The 21,671-nt window shown below is 51.5% G+C and overlaps 1 protein-coding gene and 1 long non-coding RNA gene across 2 annotated transcripts in view; both read left to right on the top strand.

Annotated features, from left to right (window-relative positions):
- Positions 1-5,967, top strand: part of LOC125148284 (uncharacterized) — a 56,165-nt gene extending 50,198 nt beyond the window's left edge. The window contains exons 2-3 of the long non-coding RNA XR_007145484.1: positions 3,268-3,372; positions 4,992-5,967. This is a non-coding gene — a long non-coding RNA (uncharacterized LOC125148284). The remainder of the gene's footprint in view (positions 1-3,267; positions 3,373-4,991) is intronic.
- Positions 1-13,822, top strand: part of HIF1AN (hypoxia inducible factor 1 subunit alpha inhibitor) — an 81,053-nt gene extending 67,231 nt beyond the window's left edge. The window contains exon 7 of the mRNA XM_047826220.1: positions 13,645-13,822. Coding sequence (XP_047682176.1) covers positions 13,645-13,672 — 28 coding nt within the window. The 3' untranslated portion in view covers positions 13,673-13,822. The remainder of the gene's footprint in view (positions 1-13,644) is intronic.
- Positions 13,823-21,671: the final 7,849 nt, after the last annotated feature.

The raw sequence follows: 21,671 nt of genomic DNA on the forward strand, positions 1-21,671 counted from the left end.
CAAGGCCTCTAAGGGGCAAGGGCTGGATTCTCAGGCTGGGCATCTCCCCTGCTTGTAAGTCCCTCCCCACCTGGCCTCCACCCCAGACTTGGACCTTGTGCCAAGGCCCAGGTCTCCTCCAGTCTCCAACCACCACCGTCCTGCAAAACCCAGACTCTTGGAGAAAGGGGGCGGGGGAAGGGGCCGAAGAAAAAAAACATTAGGAAAAAAACTCCCACCCAGAGAGCATTCTTTCTGCAGCACTCAGGAAAAAGGATGTCTCACAGGGGACGGGAAGGCGAAATTTTTTCACATCCAAATGGATTGCAATTTCCCTCCATTTAGCACCTGAAGGTAATTAGCTCGAAGAGACTGCCGAGTGCGAAACACGTTCACGGAACATTAACTCTCACACATTCTCCAGTTGCAGGGAATTAATAGGAAAGATTAAAGTTTAAAGAGAGCAAAATGCCATTACCTCGCCAGCCACCTCTCTCCGCGGCAGTCTCCAGCCCCCGAAAACCTTCGGCCAGTGCTTGGGCCGGGGCTCGGGTCTCAGCCTCCAGCCTGGCTGGCTGGGGCATCTGGGTGTGCCTCACCAAGAAGGCTAGCATGTGCTGATGTGCACGCACGTGTGCAAAACAAGGCAGCTCTGCAAGGCCAGTGCAGCCCCCCTCCCATCCCCGAGAAGTTTGGGGTGGACAGGGCAGGTGTGTTCTCATAGGCTGACTCCTGGCATTGGTGTGTATGGTGGCCCTCGGCGGGGGCGGATGGGGGAGATACTAGGAAGGGTTATTAGCTTGGGCGTGCCCTGTGATTTCGGTGCAGAGGGCGAGATCTGGCAGCTTGGCCGGCAATAGAGAAATGGGGGGTGTCAGTCCCACCTTGGGTGTGTAGAGAGGCACTGGGTGAAGTGATGGAGAGAGTTGCTTCCACTCTTGTGCGGCAGGCAGGAGCCACAAACATACGTGTGCATGCATACGCAGGCTCCCACGACCACACACAGACGGCCTTTGTCACTCTGCTTTTTTCAAAGTTTATGTAGGCTTCAAATTGGAAAGGTTTCTGTGTTGCTTCAGTATTTTAGGAAAAGATGAAAGACAGAGAGAGGGAGACAGAGAGAGAGTGGGGGAGAGAGAGAGTGAGGGAGAGAGAGAGGGGCAGAGGCAGGCAGGAGAGAGAGAGCGCGAGATGAAATTGAGACATGGAAGAATTTATTGCCCAGAAAATTCCATTCTGCTATCTGATTCAAAAAGTCCAGTCCCCCCAGCTTCGGAAAATCTATTTTCCACATTTTAATACCCTGCAGAACAGTCCTCATAACTCATCCGAGTGTGTTAAGCACAGTTTTATTAGATCTGAAACAAATTTTGGTGGGGAGATACTATAGGTCATTAACCATGGAGTAATTTTATCCTTGTTTCCCTAATGATGCCATAATGGCGAGCGAATTTCTTAACTAAAGACCAAAGAACATTTTGAAGGTCAGTTTCATCTGTGAGCTCCTTCAAGCGCTTCTCAGAGAAGATTGGAAAACTCGCCGATTTTTTGAAGAGTCATTAATAATGTGAAAGCTGAAAGCACCCTCCATTTGCGTTCCTGCTTTTTACCTTTTAATTTTATATCGTCCCCGCTCAGAGCCCCGCTCCCACTCCCTCACCCTCCTCTGGACCTCCCGCCTGCCTACCCACCCCACGCAGGGAACAAGGCTGCCCCATACCAGGTACCAGGCTAGCTGTGAGGGGCAGACAGGGGCTGCAGGAGGGGAGGCAGAAGAGCTAGAGAGGCCAGAGCCCCAAAGAGATGGGGGCCTTTGCTAAATTCCCAGAATGTGGTGTACTGTGTGAGGGTATTGTTATAGGCATGGTACACGTGTGCGTGTGTGCATGTGTGCAAATGTGCAGTGCAGGGGACTGGGGTCTCTGGATTGCATGCTGGTTGTGCACACACATGCTAGGGACCAATGGGGACTTAGTAGTCTCTATAGGTGGGTGCCCTCTGTTGGACGCAGGTGGGGAAAGAGAACTGGAAACCAGCACTGGGTCCAGTGGCTTGGGCAGTGGGTCAGCTGGGGGACTTGAGGTATCTCCCAACAGAGATGGACAACACGTGCAAGGCATGAAACAATTGATAGCGCATTGTGAGCCCTGATTATAGTGTGTGCACATGAGCGTATATGTCCTGGGGGTGGTGAGGTCATCAAGGCAAGAGCCCCAAGGGCCCTCTCTACTGGCAAATATTTAGACACTTGAAACAGTGACCATTGTCTGCCCATCCCTCACTCCTTGGACCACTCAATCCTTGCTCCCCAGGCCTGGAGCCCTTCATTTGCCCACTTTACTCCCTCCTAATCTCCAGTCTCTGGCTCCTTGGACCCCCCCCCCCCGCCTCCCAGTTCCACCCCTTCCCCTGAACACTCCTCCCCCCAGCTCCTCACCTATCTGATGGCTATCATTGCAGGGTGCCCAGCCAGGAGCCGGGGTGGGACAGCATCTCTGTGTGTGTGCAGGTTTGGGGAGGAGGGGGCGGTGTGGTGACACTCCATGCTCCCAGATGTGGTGGCAGCGATAATTCCAATTTTATGCCTTTGTTATGGCTTTAATCACTTTCTTTATGCGTTTTGTTCCAGCGATCAGGGAGAGACACCTGATAGGCAAAGAGGATACCAGGGGAACCATTTTTATTTGGAATGTGGTGAGAAGTCTAATTAGAATCTGAATTCTGCTGAGCCTTGAAATGGCCAGCACTTTATCCTGATCGCCTTAGATATTGTTTCGAGTCAATCATCTGTCATGGTGCGGCAGGAGAGCCTCTCCCTTCACACCGCACCCCTCCCGCCACGGGGCCAGCCCAGGCACACTGGGGGAGGGGAGGCTCAGGCTTCCGCCCTCGTAGGGATCTGTGCCTCCTTCTGGGGAGGGGGGCGCTGTTTGGTATAGCCAACCCTCCATTGGTGAGGGCTGTCTTTGCTGGGTGCTGAGTTTCAGTTCATGGGGGTGGAGAGAGGGGCTGCAGGAAGAGGGGCCTGAGAGGCCTGTATTAGAATTAGGAAATACTGAGGTGAGGCCAAGCTAGTCTGGGGCACCTCCTAAATGCTCTCAGTACACTGACCACCCCACCTCCTATCAATGGCTCACAGCGACTCTCCTCTCTTTACTGTCCCCTGGACATATTGTATCTCTGCCACCTGCTCACTGTCCCTCAAACTCACTGCTCCCATTGCCAACCCCTCCCTGACCAACACTTGCCACACGTTCAGCTCCTGGTCTCCGACTTTCTTCCCTCCAGTCCTGCCGCTGGACCACCAATCCGGCTTGTTCTGCCATCTGTCGAGTCCCTGGACTGGTTCCACCTCCTCCAGAAAGCCTTCCCTGACTACCTGAACCCACACAGGTGAGCTCCTCGAGAGGTGAACAATTACAACACAGGCCCCCATCTGGCGATGGCCGCGCTGACTGCCGACACTCCTCCCACAAGACCCCGCTCCATTTATCTTTCTCCTGCCTTCAGATGATTTCCAGTTGTCCTCTCTCTTTCTAAACTGTTTTGGTGTGTGTGTGTGTGTGTGTGTGTGTGTGTGTGTGTGTGTGTCCTAAATCTGCTCAAACCCTTTTTGAGCATAGCAAAATGTAAAGTAGAAATAAATATTACTCTGAATGATAATTTCACCTCCCCAATCACATCTTGTGCTCCCAAAGTCTGACCATTTCTTCCCTGTATCCTGCCTTTTCCACTAACTATAAGCACACAGGACCAGGCACAGAGTGGGGAGCTGTGCATTGCCTCCAGAAGTCAGAGATTCACGGAAGCTTTCTGCTTCCTGCTTCCCCTCATACATAACCCCCAATACATACCTACTATGTGACAGATGTAGGCATAGTTGGGGGACTATTAGTAGCCAAGGAAGTGCCATTTCTGGCAGGAAAGAGGAGCATGTGCTCTATGAATAATGTTTCCATGGGAGATGGCCAATGTGGGTCCTTTTTAGATGGCTGGGGCACTCAGTGGCCCTCTAGCCACTTAGTGTGCCCCATAAAGCAGAATGTCCTCATTGATGTCAGTATCACTGGGCCTCCTGGATGGTCACTGCCCTCTCGAGATTATCTATGTAGCCAGGGTACCTTATGTATGGTCCAAGGGGCAGTGTGACCAGATGCTGCCATAGAAAAATACAGACTCAGAGGGTCCCCAGAATACCCTTCTCAATCTGCTCACTTCCCCATCCCTATCTGGACCCAAGCTTGAATGCAATCCTGACTCATTTTATTGGAGGATGGTCTCTTTCCCTCCTTGAACCTCAGTTCTTCCTGGTCCCTGAGCTGTGGGCAAGGAGTGGGGATGGCACTAACCATAGTCCAGCAAATCATGGGGCTTGTTGGGAGACGGTTCTCTGGAATGCATTGCCAGGACTCTATTCCTTTCTCCCTCCCAGCAGCCCCTATCCGGAGGCATGGCTGTACTGACACCACACTGATGGATGGAGAGTGAAGAGATACAGGGAGATGGAGAAGGAATCCATAGCCAGGGGTCCTCATTTATAGGGGAAGGCAGGACAGTGGCCGGAGGGACTTAGGAGCAAGCTTCCTAGTGGGAAATTGCAAGCTGCCATTAGCGTTTAGGTACAAGTTAATATATCTGAGGTAGTGTGGTGTGTGTGTGTGTGTGTGTGTGTGTGTGTGTGTGTGTGAGTGTGCACGCACACGCACACACACACACACACACGCATGTGATGGAGGGTCAGTAGGTGAGGGGTTAAGGTCCCTGTAGGGAAGAAGCAGAATGCTGGCACACTTGGTCTGCCCATAGAGAAGGGTGGGAGTTCAAGGGTGGCTCATGCTCCAACTACTGTTTCTCCATCTATACAAATAGTGGGGAGATGAAGCTCCTGGCCCAGGGAGCACATGTGTCAGGTGAGAGCGGCGGGTGGGAGGACAGAGATGCCAAAGCTACTAAAGGCCTAGTCTCTTCCCATCTCAGACACCCTCAAGGCACTGTCCTCTCTCTACATCCAGAGCTCGGCTGCAGTGGGGGGAGATGAAAAGGAGGAGAAACTGTTGGATAAAAAGAAATTCAAAAAAAAAAAAGTAAGTGAAATATTCAAACTGGAAAGTGATATTATAGAAACTGCAGCCCACGGCTCAGTGCATTCAAATTTATTCAAACTCGGCGCCTGACAGTGATGGATGCAGCAGCTTTTCCCACAATATGGAGAAGGCGCGGGGGCATTTAGGACTGCGGGTCCCCTCCGGGAGGGTGGGGGCCCACACCACCTCCCATGCTTTGCTCCTCCTAAATGGGAATGAGGTTCTGGGTCCTGTCCCCTCTACTTCCTAAACCCCACGGTTCCGGGGATGCTGGGGGACCTGGGCATCGCTGGCTCAGGTGCTGGGGTATGGCCCAAGATAGAGGTAGCCAGCTGTGGAACAGAGTGCGCTCTAGTGCCAAGGAAGAGGGTGGTCAACCCTTTCCAGGGGATGACCCGACGAGGGTGTTACCTACATCAAAAAGAAGAGCGTGGCTGTGTGGTTTGTAGCCAAGTAAACAGCATGAACCTTAGAAACCCCTGAGTATGCTGAGATCTAAGGGTCTCAGGAATCCCAAGTCAGGGGGCATTCGGTCCCAGTGGCTCCCACTTTCCTGCCCATTGACTCCCACCTTTGCTCCATCCAGGAGAGGGACAGGAGGGCCTCTGGTGAAACCTCAAATCTGGGGGCTTGGTGTGAGCAGTGGGCAGGTGATAGACTACCCTGCATGCTGTGCCCCGGAGTAGCCCTTGCTCCCAGGAGCACCCTCCAGCCTCACTTCTCCCCCAACAAGGTTGCTCCCGGCCTCCCGTCCAACCTCTTGACCACCAGGCCCCACTTCTGATTCTCAGGGCCCATCCCTGAGTGACTGGAATACCAGTCACTCGAGGAGAACTACCCATCTCCTGGCTGCCTTGTCCACTGCACTCTCCCCCTGCGTCTCTAACCCTCCTTCTCTGTCTCTTTCTTCCCCTACAGTCTCTCCCAAATGTAGCCACAATGCAAAGCTCTCCACTGTTCTCTCCAGTCTCTCAGGAGATCTCAGTCACTTGGGAACTTGCAGCTGTCACCCCCGAGCAGGTAATGGGAGCACTGATCTCTAACCCCCAAGCTTCTCTTGAGATCCGAGCCCACAACCCAGGCAGCGCAAGGCTCATACTCAAAAAGCAGCCTGCATGCCTCTCCTAAAGCCAGCAACAGCATGTGACTCCCACTTTGTTGGTAGCCCTGTTGCCCACCCACTTACCCTCACAGAAGCCTTGGAGCCCCTAGTCCTCTGCCGTCCTCATCTCTACTTTCAATTAGGGTACAAATTCAGAGATGCTTCCTTATTTCTTTGGTACCCATCTTTGCCTCACCATCACCACTGTCTCCAGGAAGGCCCTTATCACAGCTCTCCCAAGCCTCTTCACTTCAACCAACAAACCCTGTTGAGTGCAAGCCATGCACCAAGTCTCCAAGTGTGGCTTCTTTCTCCCAGCGGGGCTCTCTGCCTCTGAGTTCCATGTCTCCAATTGTTCTACACACTGCTGCCAGATTCATTTTCCTAAAGCACAGCTCTGATCGTGCCACTCTCCTGCTCAAAAACCTTCAATGGTTCCCCACTGCATACTAAATAAAGTACAAACTCCTGACTCCTATATTCATGGCCCCTTGTGACCTGGCCCCTTCCTCCCCCTCTCTCCAAGACTTCCCATTACTCTCCTTCATGCTCATACTTGCCAGCCAAATTGGACTCTGAGTGGTTCCCTTGCACACTCCCCACCCAGCAACTTCCCACCTCTGTGGGCTGGTCCATTCTCCTCTTCTGCCTGCGATGCTGTCCTTCTGGGATGGTATCACTGCCCAACACCCAGCTTATCTCTGCCCATCAATATCCTAATTTTCTGCAAGACCTGATTCAAGTAAAGCCATCTTCTGAATACTCCCTATAAATTGCTTAGCAAGGTGCCTGCTGGTTTTGTTGTTGTTGTTGTTGTTGTTGTTGTTCACCACCACCAGCAGCAGTGGTTTCTCTTCCCTGTGAAATTTCTAGTCCTCTACAGCTTTCTTGGCTCTTATTTTCCCAATAGTCATTACTAGAATGTTTGCCCTACAGCTGTCCTGGACTATAAACCTCTTGAGAGCCCGGCCTAAGTAACGTTCATTTGAATCGTCCTCAGCCCCTGGCCCAGGAGGCTCAGTAAACGTCTGTTGAATAAATAAATGAATGAGTGAATGAATGATGGAATGAATGAACCAATACAGAAAGACTGGCTTGGACATGACTGTGTGACACAGACTTGGCTCTTCTGAGCCTCCATTTCTGGGCAGTGACCACCTAAAATTTCCCTGTCATTACTCCTGGCCCTTCTGACATGTGTCCAGGTGAGCTGGGACATGCATGTGCAGGTTATATGACAGGTGTGTCACCGCTCTAAAGAGAGAGAGGAGTGTGGCAGAGTTCAGCCTTCCCAACTCATCAATCAAAGGGCACTTACTGACAGCTCTTGAGTGCTGGCTCCAGGCTCTGCTGGGGTTGGGGGCTGGACGGGTGGGGGATGAGGCCTGCCCTCTGGAAGTTCACAGTCTAGTTGCTCCTTCACTCCTCCTGGGACTTTCAGGCCACAGGAAGTCAAAGGGCTCCACCAGGGACTGCGTACAGGGATGTCATGCTGATGGGTGGGGTGAGCCCTTTCCTCCAAGCTGCCCTGAAATGCTACTTAATCCAGAAGTGGCTCTTTTACCCTCCTGGTGTAGATCTTAGTGCCCCATCCCAACTGGAGCTCCCCTGGGAGGTCTGTTGCCGTCTGCAGAATTCTCCACCACAGAGGCCAGAACCGCACAGCTTGAAGCTGCTGAATGGATGGGTGGATGGGTGCTGTGAATAGTTGACAAAATAAATGAGTAAATGAGCAACTAGCTAAACACACGGATGAACAAAGTGCTGGGCAGATTGGCAAAAATCACAGTCGGCATTCACTGAGCATCTACTATGTACCAGGCACGGTGCTAAATCCTTCAGCTGCATTGACTCATTTCATCTTCCCTTCAGCCCTTGGGGTAGGAGCTATCAGGACCCTGCAAGGGAGAGGCAACTGCTGCTCAGGGGAGTGAAATAAAGTGTGAGAGGCCCTAGCTCTGCAGGGAGGAACCTTGGTCCCCTGCCCCAAACTCTTCCTGGCAGGGGGCGTGGGGGGGGTGTCATCTGCTCCCTCCCCAGACCACAGACCACAGGCCCTCGGCGAAGGGTCGGGGAAGTGAAGCTCCTGGGGAGGAGGCTCACAGGTGGTGGTGGGTATTGTGGGGTCCCCGTCCCGCGCGCACGGGGGTTGGGGCGGGGTGGGGGGAGCTCTGGGCCCCACGTTTTCTCTCCGTCCCCCTGGGAGATTAGGCGCAGTTCAGAAGAGGCACAACCGAGGAGCCTCTGTTTCCCAAAAGGCGGCTTCCCAGCCCCCCTTCACCCACCTCCGTTGCAAGAGGGAGCGCCCTCTCCCGAGGGGTCCCCGGCGCTGGGGGGCGCCCCCTCCCGCCGGCCCCCCGCCCTGGCGGCCGGTCCCTCCCCTCGCGGCCTGATACAAACAAGCGCGCTAAACTCCGGGAGATTTACAGCGGGCGGCTGGGCGGCGCGGGCCCCCGGCCGCCGGTGAGATATCTCCAAACAGCGCACTAACCACTTTCCATTTTATACCTCACCAGCTTTATAGCATCTTAAGGATTTCTGTGCACGGCTGGCTTCCCGCCCAGGGAAAAAACCCAGCCTTGTAAATAAATACTAAATATATATGAACAGAGACGACAGCGAGGGCCGCGGAGGAGGGGGAGGGGCGGGGGTGCCGCAGGGTGGGGGTGCGGGTGGCGGCTCAGGGCCTGGCGACCGACGGGGAGGAGGGGGACAGGACATATTGGGGTGTCCGAGACAAAGGCGACAGGGAAAAAGCACTTGACAGGCAAAGTGAGGGAAACTGAGACAGCGCCAGAGAGGGAGGCAGAGAGAAATGGAAAGATGGAGGCTGGCTGGAAGTGCTCCGGGGTGTGTGTGTGTGTGTGTGTGTATACGGAGGACTCCCTTAAAGCCTAGGGAGAAAGAGAAGGCTCTTCCAACCCTGCCTCTCTCCTTCCCACAATTTCTGAGGGGTTGGGGCTCAGGGATGGTATTACCATCCGTGTGTGTGTGTGTGTGTGTGTGTGTGTGTGTGTGAGAGAGAGAGAGAGAGAGAGAGAGAGAGAGAGAGAGAGAGAGGTGTGTGTGTGTGTGTGTGTGTGTGTGTGACAGGAGTATGTCACGATGTGCTCCAAGGAAAGAGTTTATGTTTGTGTGTGTGAACCCATGTATGTGCAGATGTGTGTTTGGGGTGTTTGGTGTGGGTAGGACTGTGCCCAGTGGGCACTGGGCTTTTGGGGGGGAAGAATGCCTGTGGTGTAGTCAGGGTGCGAAGCAGGTTTAGGACATACTGGGGGTGGCGATGAGGCAGGCGAGTTCGGAGAATGCGTGCAGCTTTGACGTTGAGTTGAGGGCTGAGCAAGCATATGTGATCAAATGTGTTTGGGTGTCTTGAGGTGTGTGGGGATCTGGGGGGAGATGAGTCGTGAGCTCAAGTAAGCCAGGGTGGACCTTCAAAGGAGCATGTGTTGGGTCTGGAAGCAAGTACCCACTTGTGTGTTGGGGTCTGTCAGGGGTGAGATATGACATGCTACCAGGTGGTTGCATCACCTCTTCCTCATCCTCCCTCTCTTTCTAGGGGCTCTGGGACTCTCTGCCATGGCCACCAAAGAGAGGGTCCCCAGTGCTGACTGAAGCCCCATACTACCCCAGCCCCCAGCTCTGAGGTCTCTGGACAGGAGCCAGATTTGAACCGGGAAGCAGGAGGGAACATCCTCTCCCCTCTCAGGGGACCCAGCGATCCCTTTTTGTTCCCCCCCCTTGTCTTCGATATTAAGTATTCAAACCTCATTTACATCCTTATTTTTCAATTTGCTGCCACAGTAGTTTAATTTATTCGATATAATTTCTTTTTCTGAGGGGACATTAATCATTGCCCTGTGCTTTTGGGCGCCTGTGGGATCTCTGCGTGTGTATGTGTGTGCGCATACGCATCTGTGGGGGGGGGGGGCTCTGTGGGCGAGTGTGCATCTGCGTTCGTGTGTATCTGTGCCTGCTCACACTTGTGTCTGTGTGTGAGTGAGGTGCAAGTTTGTCGTGTGGGTGTGAGAGAGAGTGTGGGTCTTTGTGAGAGGGTTTTGAGTGTGAGAGGGTCGGGGTGGGGAGGAGGTGTGGGAGGGTGGTGTGAGTGTGCTACATTGATCGGGTCCTCTTCCTCCTGGTCCTTCGTAGGATGTCAGCAAGAAGGGGAAGTGGGGCACACTTGAGGTGGGGTCCTCCCAGTACCCCCCGTCAGCTTTCCCTTCTTGAGAGTGTGCCCTGGACAGTTGTAGCTGGAAATGTTCTAGAATCCCTGGTCTCTGAAGAAAGAGAACTGAAAGAGGTGGAAACACACAGAGATAGGGAGAGACAGACAGATGAGAGAAAGGCCGGCCACGGCAAGGGAAGAAAGAAAGAGGGGGAAAGAAACATGGAGAATGATGGAGAGAGACGCAGGAGAGAGGGAGAAGTGAGCAAGCCGGCAGCGTCTCAGCCCATAAAGTCCCTGGAATGGGAGGAAGGGGCGCGAGACTCCCGCCTCAGCTCAGGCCCAGTCATGGCTCAGTGCAGTGATGGGGGGTGGGGGGGGGGGGTGGGTGGGGGTGGGAGGACTGGTTGCTCCCAGGAGCTGAGATGAGTGGAGTGGCTTGGGGGAGGCTTGTTTGGAGAGAAGAGGCAAGAGGAAGGGGTAAGGGAGAGGGGGGAAGAGAGAAAACCCCTCTTGGTGATATAACTCAGGGGAATGAAGCCAAGGAAAAATTCCAGTGTTGTTGAAGGGATAAAAGGGAGGAAGCTCCCAGATGCTAGCTCCCCTCTCTACCCTCAGTATATCTGGGCAAATCCATGGCTTCCTAAGACCCTCTTTTGGTCCCTAGCCCCTGAACCCCTCCGTTTTCCTTCTCTGGCATGTTTCTGGAACTGCCAGGAGCTAATGGTAAGGTCACCATGACATCTCACTTAATCTTTGTAACAACCTGAGGTAAGAGTCGGTCTCCCCACTTCAGAGAGGAGGAGAGGAGAGGTCAGAGCTTATCCAAAGTCCAGAAGAGGTCCAGAGCCAGGATTTATGGCATAGCTGCCTGAGGGCCCATGCTGAGATTTCCCCCTCCCTCAGCTGCCTCCTAGGGTCGTGTCCACCCCAAACCTTCCTTTCTCACCACTATACAGGTATGACACACACACAAAACAATATCTGGGACCCAAGGGTAAAGGAGGTGGCCTTTTGGGGGCAGGAGTCAGGAGGCTGGGGGTGACCTACTATAGCCTTAGCCCAGCTACCCCCAGCTGTGAGGACATTGAGGCCCAGGACCTGAGTGCCCCCAGGGCTCATATGGACCCTGTCTTTCCTCTCATCCAAGGGTCAAAGTCCCCTTAAAGATCCCTTCCAGGGGGCGCCTGGGTGGCTCAGTTGGCTGACTTCGGCTCAGGTCATGATCTCACAGTTCGTGAGTTCAAGCGCCGCATCGGGCTCTGTGCTGACAGCTTGGAACCTGGAGCCTGCTTTGGATTCTGTGTCTCCCTCTTTCTCTGCCCCTCCCCCCACTTCTCAAAAAATAAACATTTTAAAAAAATAAAAGAAAGAAAGAAAAGACCCCTTCCAGAAGGTGGAGGCCAAAACCCACTTAGGCTTGGACTGGCTGACTGCTTGGGGCCTGGTTTCTCCACCCAGGACCAGTTTCAAACAGCTATGACCTGCCCATTTTAGCCTTACCCAGATAGTGGCCCAAGGCTCAGGGTTTAGGGAGAGAAGCTTCTTTCTCTGAAATTATAAAAGTGAAATTTTGAAAAATGGTCTGAAATTGGACTTCATGGGACCTCAGCATTTGAGCCTCCAGATACCTGACTATCTTGAGGTCTATAGATTTAAATAGTCTAATACCAAATCCCTATGATCTGAATGTCCCCAACAACCAAGCATTTGAGTGCATAGGTGGGACCTAGGGCTGATGATGAGCGTCTAGGTGGGAAATCCGAGATGGAAGAGTCTGCATCATTCCAGCCTCAGATCTTCAGCCCCACCCCCACCTTCCTTGTGCTGTCTCCCAACCCAGAGAAGCCGTTCTTTGATCCTTACCCTCCAGGAGTTGGTCTCAGGCCTCACACCCAGGCCCCAAGCACAGACATGTCACACGGAAACCATCACCCACTAGGGTCAGTGATAACTGGGTGGCAGCGAGAGAGGGGGTCCCTGGGCATGTGGGGAGGGGGCAAGGGGACAGGCCTGGGGCCGAGGAGAAGGTAGCGCGTTCATTTGAATAATGGGCAAAATCAAATTAATTCTACATTAAATAGTTGTGAATAAAGGGTTGAAGTCAGCAGTTTCAAACTTGTTTTCCTTAATTACTTTCCGTGTTTAATGTCATTAAGAAGATTAAAAATTCATTAACAAGAGTACTAAAGTGGCAAATCAGGAAAGTGATCACTCCAGGTTAGAAACTCCGCTGAGGCCGCACAGTGAGCCTTCTGCAGGGGGCATGGGTGGGGGTGGGGGCCGAGAGGGTTGGGGACAGACAGGCACTCACACACTTACATACTGATACACAACAGCTCCATAAACACACGTCCATAATATCGGTGGGCATCCACACATGGATACACGCACACTCAGACATTTTCACTCATCGATACCCAGGACTTCTGTGATTGTGGGGAGACAGTGTTTTGGGGTCTGTAGCTAATCGGGTCACAACTCCATAAATCCCTCTCCTAAGAAGGGAATTAAAGATCAAACTTTCCTGACAGACAGTGCAAGGTCATAAGAATCAGTGTCAGCTCAGTGGTGTCCGAGTTCACTTTCCTGTCTCCTGGTCTTGTCTGTCTGTCCCTGTCTCCCCTCCCTTCGCCATCCCTCCCTCACTAAAGGGCTCTCTCAGGGCAAACCTGATCAGTTTCCTGGGAGGAGCTGCTGACTTTGAAGCTTAATTATGCTGGAAAAGGATCCCCTTTGTCTCCTTAGCTTGTTGGGGAGGGGGGAAGAGTCATGTTACCTCTGGGAGAAGAAACAAGGAGACAAAGGGTAACGTGGGTGGGGAAAGGAGAAGGCAGAAACAGCTGGGGAAGTGGCACCCAAGTGTCCTGGTCTTCAGAGTGGATCCTCACTCAGTCACCCATCGCTAACCTCACCCTTTCACCCTGCCTTTTCGCCCATCATGTTGGCTAAACCCCTTCCTCCCCAGTGCCATACTTTACCCCCTTCACCATGAAAGGACCCTCCTTGAGTCAGGACAATGTTCCCTGTGGCTATCACAATCTCTCTGACTGCATTTCTGTTTTTTTCTCTAGGCCCCAAACTCGGGACCAAGTCCCTGAGGGGGTCTAGGCTGCCTTGGGTGCACCTGTGCCTTTGTGGCTATGTTATGTGTCTGATGGTTGTGTTGGTAATTGTGTGTGTGAGTGTGTGTGGGTCTGGTTACATGAGGAGAACCATAGTCTCAGCTGGAGAACTCCGTATGAATCATAAACAAGTACACCTGGACAGCCTTGCGATTCTAATGGAATGAATTCCCTCTGATTTTATAGGTGGGAGAGCCAAACTCTGGGAAGATGAAGTTCTCCTCAAGAGAAATGAAAACGTGGGCCTACACAAAAACTTGTACAACAATGGTTGGAGCAGTATTTTCCATAATGGCCCAAAAGTGGAAAGAACCCAAATGTCCATCAACTGGTGAATACGTAAATAAAATGTAGTATATCCATACAATGGGATATTATTTGGTCATGAAAAGTAATGAAGTACTGATTCATGTTACAACATGGGTGAATATTGAAGACTCTATGTTAAGTAAAAGAAGCCAATCACCAAAAAAACCCAAACACCATGCTTTCTTTTAGTTCCTTTACACAACGCGTCCAGAGTCAGCAAATATACAGAAAAAGAAAATAGATTAAGAGTTGCTTAGATCTGGGGGTGGGGAGTATTGGGGGAAGAGGAGAGACTGCCAATGGGTATGGGGTTGGGGGGAGATGGTTCAAATGTCCTAAAATGTCTCACAGTGAGGGGTGCTGGTTTGATTAAGCGTCTCACTTCGGCTCGGGTCACAATCTCGTGGTTTTGTGGGTTTCAGCCCCACGTTGGGCTCTGCTGCTTCAGATCCTGTCTCCCTCTCTCTTTGCCCCTCCTCTCTCTCTCTCTCTCTCTCTCTCTCTCTCTGTCTCTGTCTCAAAAATAAAAAAAACATTTTCCAAAAAATTTTAAATGGCTTACGGTGATGGTTGCACGACCCTGTAGATCTACTAAAAACCATTGACTTGAACACTTTAGATAGATGAATTGCATGATATGAGAATTATATCTTGATAAAGCTGTTATTTTTAAAAAGTAACATGACTTGCTTAGGGTCTCCCAGCAACTGGGAGGTGACACTCGTACTAGAATGTGGTCTCTTGACCCTAAGCTCGGTGCTCTTTCCATGAGCCCTACAGTGTCTCAAAAATCTTGCCATGGAGACTCGAAGGCCAAATCCTATATGTGCAGGGGTGTCCACATCACATCTCGGCTTTTCTGTGGGGTTGTCAAATTTCTATCTCTGAGAGTGCGACTTGTTATGTGTGTGCACATAAAGATTTGTGGTCTCACAACTGTGTGGGCCTCACCAAGCATGGCTCTGCACATCTGCGTGTAGGCCCGTGGGTCTCTCGATTGTGAGTGTTGTCTGTGCCCATGAACTTCTGCTCGCTGGCACACCATGTCTCTGGGTGTTTGCATTTGCAGGTATATATCAGGTTGCTCCCAAGTCTCTGAATGTCAGCGCATGCGTCTGGGCCCACGAAGCCAGGGGACTTCATGGGAGTCTGTGTTCATGTGTTCTTGCATGGCAGTGTTTCTACCTGTGTAATGTGTCTCAGTGGGTGCCCGTGGATTTCTTAATGCGTCAGCCTACGAGTCTGGGCTCATATGCCTTCACCTCTGGGGCTCTGCCTGTGATATGTGTTAATGTGTCAGTGCATCTGTACACATGTCCATCCACATGTTGGTATGCTGGCGTCCACACAGGTCCATCTGTGGGCGTTTGCACCTATGTGGCAGGGGCCCATGGGCCTGTCCATCTGAGTCTGTGTGTCTGAACCCCTCCCGCAGGCACCAGTCCCAGAAGGCGCCTGCCTCCCCACCCCCGCCTCTGACAGCCGTGGAGAGAGCTACACAGTAAATTCATGGCCGCCTGGCTGGGAAACAGGCGGCTGCAATGGAAAGGAAGCATGGATTTGCATATTGAATTAAAATTAAGAGCTAATTATGCAAATAAATTATGACATTTGGCAGGAGAATTTGCTTCAAGATCATTTATTACGTTCTTTTTATAACAGTGTGAGCATTTAACGGTCAAAGACAATATTTTAAGGGAAAATTAACGCAAGATTATTAACCTAAAAACAATTCCACATTAATGAGATGGTGAGCTGGTCCCCCCCACACACCTGGGCAGGTCTAACGCCTAGACTGGGAAGGCCTTTTTCTCCTCCTCTCCTTCCTTCTCCCAGTCCGCAGGGGTGCAGGTGGCAGGGGGCTGGGAAAGGGTGAGTGTGCCTGGGTTTGTATTTCTCAATGGGGAGGTCTTGCTGAGCTGAAACTCCCACCTAAGATCGGAGTTGCATTTAGGAGGCCACACAGAGGATGAGTTAAGCCCCACCCCCAAACATGCCTAGTCGTGAAAAACATGATCTTGGCCTTGGGAAGCCCCCATTCTAAGGAGAAAGACAGAGCCCCACCGTAGAAATGGCTCTGTAAATACCAGTTGGATGGGACCTGGAAAGTAGGGATTAAACAGTGTGGTTGTGCCCCACCTTATCCAGCCCCCTCTCCCTCCTCCCAGATTCCCTGGTGTCCTCCAGTCACTCGGTGCTCCAGAGCGCTGAGCTCTACATCCCTCCAGGTCCCATTGTCTCGATTTTCCCTACAACCTTAATCTGTCAGCCTCGCTTTCATTTTTGCGAAGTGGCAAGGAAAGTGGGGCTCTAATCTGGGTTTCCCTGGGATGCCCTAACACATCCTACATCAGTGGGGAGTAAGCCCCAAAAGAAGTGGTGGGTGATGTCATACATGGGCCCCAATTTTCTCTTTGCCAGTGTGTGTTTGTGTGTGTACATGTGCGTGTATGGCATCTACTCTACTGACCCCTGTGCAAGCTCTGTGGTGCGCAGACTCTTAGGGAAGACCTTTGCAGTGTGGTTCCGTGGAAGGGAGCCCAAGATCTTCCCATGGGCTTCCCTGCTAGGTGAAAGCCTTTGGTTTCCGGAAGGCCCCTGTTCCGATGCAAACAAGCTCCACGGGAGACAACATGGTATCACCTGCCATCACATGATGCCAGTATTTGGTTCTTCCTAGAATGGCCACAGGAAGGGACAGCCATTCCTCATGCTTGGCTATACCTCCAGGCCCAGCATTTCCTTTGGGTTGTGCCAAACAACTTTGAGACAGGGGCCGGGTATCGCTGGGGCAGAGCAGGGTGGTGGAAAAGACTGTGGCTTTGGACTAAGAAGACCTGAGGTCATCTCCTCTGCCATTTACTGGCAAGTCCCCTCTCCCGCCCCCATACTGGGTGTCCACCCTTCTCCACCCTGTTGTGGACTTGGGAGGCTGGCCTGCAATCTGCATCTGCAGGCTCCCTTGGGTTTGACCAAAAGGGGGCGCCAGCGAGAGATGAGAGGGAGTTGGAGTTTACTCCTTGAATCCCTTCTGTGCTGGCTGCTACTGCCTCTCCCTGCAGCCCTCCCTCCTGGTTCTGGTCACCCGGGTTGGTCATGGCTTCCCGCTGTTACCGGCCCTGTGACCCTGCATCACTACTTCCACTTTTTCTAATCCTCGCCCCTACTTTTGTAAATAGTTGTTTTATTAAACTCTCCTCAGATGAACCAACAGAGTATACTTCTTATGTTTCCCGTTGAAACTCTGGTCGGGACATTCCCAGAGCCCCTCAACCTCCTCATCTGTAAAACAGGAATGGTAAGATACAGCTGACAAATTACTAGTACACATCCAGGGAGATCATGTGTACCAAGGGGCTTTGTGATTTTTAGATCCCAGATCCGAACGCATGTTTCCAGGTAGAAAACTAGACCAAGAGTTAGGCTGATGTCAAAACCACCTCTGCTGTGAAGATCTTGTGTGCCTTTGGATGACTCATTTTGCCTCTCAGGGTCCGATTTCTCACTGACAACATGCGAGGCCTGAACTCCTAACTTTAAGGGGCAGTTGTAGAAAGTGGTGATTCTATGTTCGTTTTGCTGTTGAGAAAGAAGAGGTCGGGTGACATGCCCAAGGTCACACAGCAGGTTCATGGCCATCTGCCTGAGAATCTATCTGGGGTGTAGGAGCCTGGGTGGGGTCCATTGTTGGACCTTGGAGGCCTGATGGAGCAGACAGTCCTGGCCAGAGGAGCCCAGGGCTGGGGGCCTGTCCCCACGTCTGACTGGCTCACTCTGCCTCCGCAGGCAGGGTGGACCATCCCCTGGAGAGAAAGGGTGGGATTATTAATAACGGCGCTAATAAGAGAGAGAAAACAAAGCCAGCAGGGCCTGAGCATTTTTTAAATAAAGAAATTTCCCTCATCTCGTGGTTAATTTAAAAGGTTTATTTCTTGAAATGAACCCTCTTCATCAAACCCCCGATCCTTGAAGATCGGAGGCGACTGCGAGTGCCGGTAATGAATTGATTTGTAACGTGAGCGACACGGCGCCCTCCCGCCCGTGCCCACTGCGGGCCTTTAATCTGCGGTGTTTAAGGGGAAATGAGCTTCTCCATCTTTTGGCCTGAAACCCAGCACCAGGCACCGGAGCCAGCAGGCAAGGCCCAGGCACAGTAGATGCCCCCAACCGGACGGGTCCGGGTAGCAGGCCACCAGCTCCCGGCTCCTAGCACCTCTTTCCCTTCCTCTTAGGAGGGAATCAGAAGAGCCCCTCAAACCGATACAAACCAAACCACACGGACCCACAATCAGCTGAGCAGATGTACCGCCATACCCACACGCATGGTTTCACTGAGCCATCATCAGACCACGGCTGCGCTTAACTGCACAATCCTCAACGTCACATAAATGGTCTTCCTTCAGGTAGAAGAAGCAGAAATAGAGTTACACAGACCCCCTCTACTTATTATCATAAGCATCCGTAGAACTGCCTCCAGGCCCGGACATCCAGCCACACGGGAGCACATACTCTGGACAGAAGACCTGCATTTCTACAGGCACGACAATGAATTTGGGAATATTTGGCAATGCAGAGGTAGTGGCATGGCGTGGTAGGGACTCCATGGGCTTTGAGCCATAGAGCAGGATTTGAATCGAAGTCCCATTAATTCCAATCCGCTAGACCTTTCTCAATCTTGATCTCCTCATCTGTGGAACTAGAGCAACATCTCCCTCATGGGGTTCTTGTGAGGGTGACATTATGTATCGCATGTAAAATTGTTAATATACAATTTTATTATTACGTAAATTGGTAGCTTCATGGGGGCACCTGGCTGGCTCAGTTGGAAGAGCACGAAACTCTTGATCTTGGGGTTGTGAGTTTGAGCCCCATGTTGGGTGTCGTGATTACTTTAATACATTTTTGTTTTAAAACTTCAAAAATGTTTAAATTGTGGGGCGCTTGTGTGGCTCAGTCAGTTAAGCGTCCAACTCTTGATTTTGGCTCAGGTCATGACCTCACAATTTGGTCTGTGAGATCGAGCCTTGCATCAGGCTCTGTGCTGACTACACGGAGACTGCTTAGGATTCTCTCCCCCTCCCCCCCGCCCCTCCTCTGCTCACGTGTACATATGCATGCACACACACCCTCTCCCTCAAAATAAATAAATAAATAAATAAATAAATAAATAAAATTAAGACAATTTTTTGAATTGTTAGCTTCATGAAGACAATAACATTTGCGAGTGAAGTAATATATGTCGAGTATTTAGAACTTTGGCATAGGGTAGGTGCTTGGTAAATGCTAGCTAATAGCATACTCGTCACCCTCTACTGGATCCTCAACACCTACTACAGTGCTTGGTATACATTTTAAAGTAGAGTTATGTTAAATTATCCCTCACACATCGTTGATATTAATGGAAAGGTAAGTATGAGAAAGAGAGAGGTGCAGTAACATGATCACTTAGTGAGTGAATTGAACCCTCTCAGCCAGCCTTTGAGATTATTCTAATATGTACCTATTTGCAAATGATGAAGCTGGGCCCCAAGAAGTTAAGTGGCTTGCCCAAGGTCACATAGCTGGTAAATGGAGAAGAAGGGATTTGAACCCAGGTAGCCAGACTCCAGAGTCTGCTTGCGTTATGAGTGATGTTGAAAACAAAAAAATTTCAGGAACAGCCTTGCTCTTCGGGGGGACCCATGTGTGCTTGGGGCAGAACCGGGTACGCCTGGAGACTGCCTCCTTGGAAGTCACCTTGAAGCTCCCACCAATCCCCTCCAAGCTGTAGGCCAGAGGCTTAGAGTCATCTCTGGTGGCGGGTCTGCGGCAGGTAAATGAGTGATGCTGGCTCTGGGTGGCTCTCAGACCTGTCGCCCGGCTAGAGTTTTTCTGTGCTTTCAGCTTCGCCACCTCCTCTGCCTCTAACTGATCTCTGGTGCCAGTCTGGACTGCTCAATTTTGAAGTATGTGTGAAGTGGGTGAACCCAAACCCAAAATGGCCCTGGGCACATGCACGTGGCCAAATACTGCCTTCTACCTTCCACCTTCCTGCTTTGGCCACTGCCACATTTTCCACCACCACTTGGAGGCCAGGAGAACCACCACAGCTCTTCTCCTTGTCCTCATGGTCCCCTTCTTGCCCAGGGAGTGAGACAGCTGAGACAGTGGTTTGGTCACAGGCTGCATTCAGGTTGGAGGAGCCACAAATCTTCCACATGGCCTCAAGGCCAGTCTTTATGTGGGTCTGACTCTCCTGGGCTTCTGAAGGGCTCCTCTCTTCCTCCACGTTCCACGGCCCCTTCCCAATCTCAGTCCTGGAGACAGTGAAGGCTCACGGGCCTTCCTGAATGGCCCTCCAGGCATCAGTTCGACCAGAGTCTCAAGGTAGCCCCAAGAAGTGAAACACCACGTGCCCAACCCAGGAAGACTCTGGGGGCCTCTGCCCATGCCCATGCTCCTCTATACATCCATGTCTCTCCTCATTCCGCACTATGGCGCTGAGTGGGTACAGGGCGGGGGCGAGGGGTACGTGCTCCCCTCCTATGACTTCCTAGAAGAAAATCATTTTTTGTAACCGTTGGAATCCTGATTGAGCTGTCAAAAGTACATGAAACCAGCCACATGAATGGTAAACTATCCATCAGTCACAGGCCTATTTGTTCTGAGACAGTATAAACATCACACATTTTTCTTCAAAATAGAAAATAATACTTACCCCATCACATCCAGGTAATGTGGTCCCCACCCCACCAAGAAAACTTATTGGTCACACTGGTCTATTCCCTTCTCGTCTCCCAAATCTTTCTATTCTTTTGTCCACCAATCCCACTTTCCTGGAAGCATTACCTCAGTTCTGCCTTTCAGCTTTCTCTCTGTTTAAAACCAGATTTAGCACCCCCTCCCCCAAGTTAGTAAATGTTAAGGAGAAACAGGAAGCAAATCACCCTTGAAGAGACAACCTAGTTTGGACCCAACACAGATTCTGGTCCCTTGAATGAGCACTGACACAGACAGATGTACGGTCAGTCCCTATTTGCCTTCGGAGAGTGTGATGAGGGCCCCTCTGTGCCCGCCTAATGCCTGCCCACTGGCCTGGGGTGATGGCGATGAGAAAAAGGGTTCACCCACCCTTTTAGGTAAGACCTCTCCCCCTGCAAACCTCGGCAGGGCTTTGTCCCTTAGAGGGACTCTAGAGTCAAGGGAACGTATGACAGGAACCTGGGTATTTTTTGAGCCAGCTGAAAGAGACCACAGCTCTCTCTCTTACCTCTCCTCTAGGCCTCCATACATTGGTTTCCAGAAAATTCCATCCTGGGCAATGACCCCAGGTGGCAATAACAGATAAGTAGGGATGGATGGATGGATGGATGGATGGATTGGCAGCAGAAGAGGCAGACAAATGATGGACAGAAAGACAGACACGTACATGCAAACACACCCTGACATACACATCCCCACACCAATCGTAGAGACACATTCAGTGCAGCATAGGAGTTAAGAGTAAAGGCTCTGAAGGCGTCCATTTAAATCTACCTGCCCCGCTTGTCTTGAGGCGTGTGACCTTGGATAAGTTAGTTGACCTCACTCAGCATGCCTCAACAGAAGATGGGAGTAATAGTAGGGTCTACCATGTGGGGTGGTAGGAACTCGGCGATAGCTTTGGTCAGCACACTGCCCAGCAGAGAGGAGTAAATGCGCAATAACTCATCACTGTCACTCTTATCATCACGTTGCACACACTTGGCGCACACACGTAACCACTCATGGGAAGCAGAACTTCTTGCAAACTCAGATAACACACACGCAGGCAAAGGCGCACACACTGACAGAAATATAGGCTGACACGCAGAGGTGGCACAGAGTGGGGGTGAGCAGTGCACTCAGGAGCCACAGTTCGAACCCAAGCTCGGCTGTTTGCTGGC

Source organism: Prionailurus viverrinus, chromosome D2, assembly GCF_022837055.1.
Source record: "Prionailurus viverrinus isolate Anna chromosome D2, UM_Priviv_1.0, whole genome shotgun sequence".
Lineage (NCBI taxonomy): Eukaryota > Metazoa > Chordata > Mammalia > Carnivora > Felidae > Prionailurus > Prionailurus viverrinus.